The 950-nt window shown below is 64.5% G+C and overlaps 1 protein-coding gene across 1 annotated transcript in view; it reads left to right on the top strand.

Annotated features, from left to right (window-relative positions):
* CARMIL2 (capping protein regulator and myosin 1 linker 2) overlaps positions 1-950 on the top strand; it is a 12845-nt gene that overhangs the window by 2360 nt on the left and 9535 nt on the right. Inside the window, exons 10-14 of the mRNA XM_007457275.1 lie at positions 63-151; positions 274-368; positions 446-532; positions 614-726; positions 841-918. Coding sequence (XP_007457337.1) covers positions 63-151; positions 274-368; positions 446-532; positions 614-726; positions 841-918 — 462 coding nt within the window. The remainder of the gene's footprint in view (positions 1-62; positions 152-273; positions 369-445; positions 533-613; positions 727-840; positions 919-950) is intronic.

Below are 950 nucleotides of genomic sequence, written 5' to 3'. Positions count from 1 at the left end.
TGGCCTGGGGGGGTGGGGGTGGGGCCTGGCCCACTGACCACCCCCCATCCTCTGGTTCTCAGAGCCTTGAGGTCTTGGAACAGATTCTGCACATGATGAGTCAGTCATCCCACCTGGAGGAGCTGGTGCTGGAGACCTGTGGCCTGAAGGGGTAGGGGAGACAGGGTAGGGATTGGGGAGGGGAGTCTGGGGGCTTGGGATGGAGAGACTAGTGGCCTGGGGAGGAGTTGGGAATCCAGGGTCAGAGCCTCACATCTGGGGTCTGGTCCCCAGAGACTTTGTCCGGCGACTGGCCCAGGCCCTGGCAGGGCACACGAGCTCCGGGTTGCGGGAGCTCAGCCTGGCAGGGAACATGCTGGATGACCGAGGTACGGCAGAGCCTGGGGAACCCCCAGGGGCTGGCGCTGGAGGAGGTGAGACCCATATGGCTGCCCCCATCCCCCAGGCGTGGCTGCACTCAGCAGACACCTAGAGCATCATCCTGGAGCCCTGAGGAGACTCACCCTGGCGCAGACTGGGTTGACGCCGCGAGGTAGGTGGGCTGAGGATGGCTGGGGGAGGTGGAGCTGGGAGGTGGGGCAGCCTGATTGTGAGCCCCCTCCTCCACCACCAGGAATGAGGGCTCTGGGCCGGGCGCTGGCTTTCAATGCAGCCTTTGACTCTGCCCTAACCCACTTGGACCTTTCCGGGAATCCCGGGGCACTGGGGGCCTCGGAGGACAATGGGGTGAGTGGCCATCCTTAGGGCGGTGATTGGGGGCGCCGCAGGCAGTGAGGTGTCAGGAAGCTTTTGGTGGGGTGATCCCTGACTCCCTCCCTCCCATCTCCATCCTCCCACCAGGGCCTCTATAGTTTCCTGAGCCGTCCTAATGTTCTGACGTTCCTGAATCTCGCAGGCACTGACACCGCCCTGGACACTGTGAGGGGGTGGTCAGTGGGGGGGGGGGGGAG

Source organism: Lipotes vexillifer, unplaced genomic scaffold, assembly GCF_000442215.2.
Source record: "Lipotes vexillifer unplaced genomic scaffold, Lipotes_vexillifer_v1.1 scaffold504, whole genome shotgun sequence".
Classification (NCBI taxonomy): Eukaryota; Metazoa; Chordata; class Mammalia; order Artiodactyla; family Lipotidae; genus Lipotes; species Lipotes vexillifer.
This window is presented reverse-complemented; position numbering and strand designations above follow the sequence as displayed.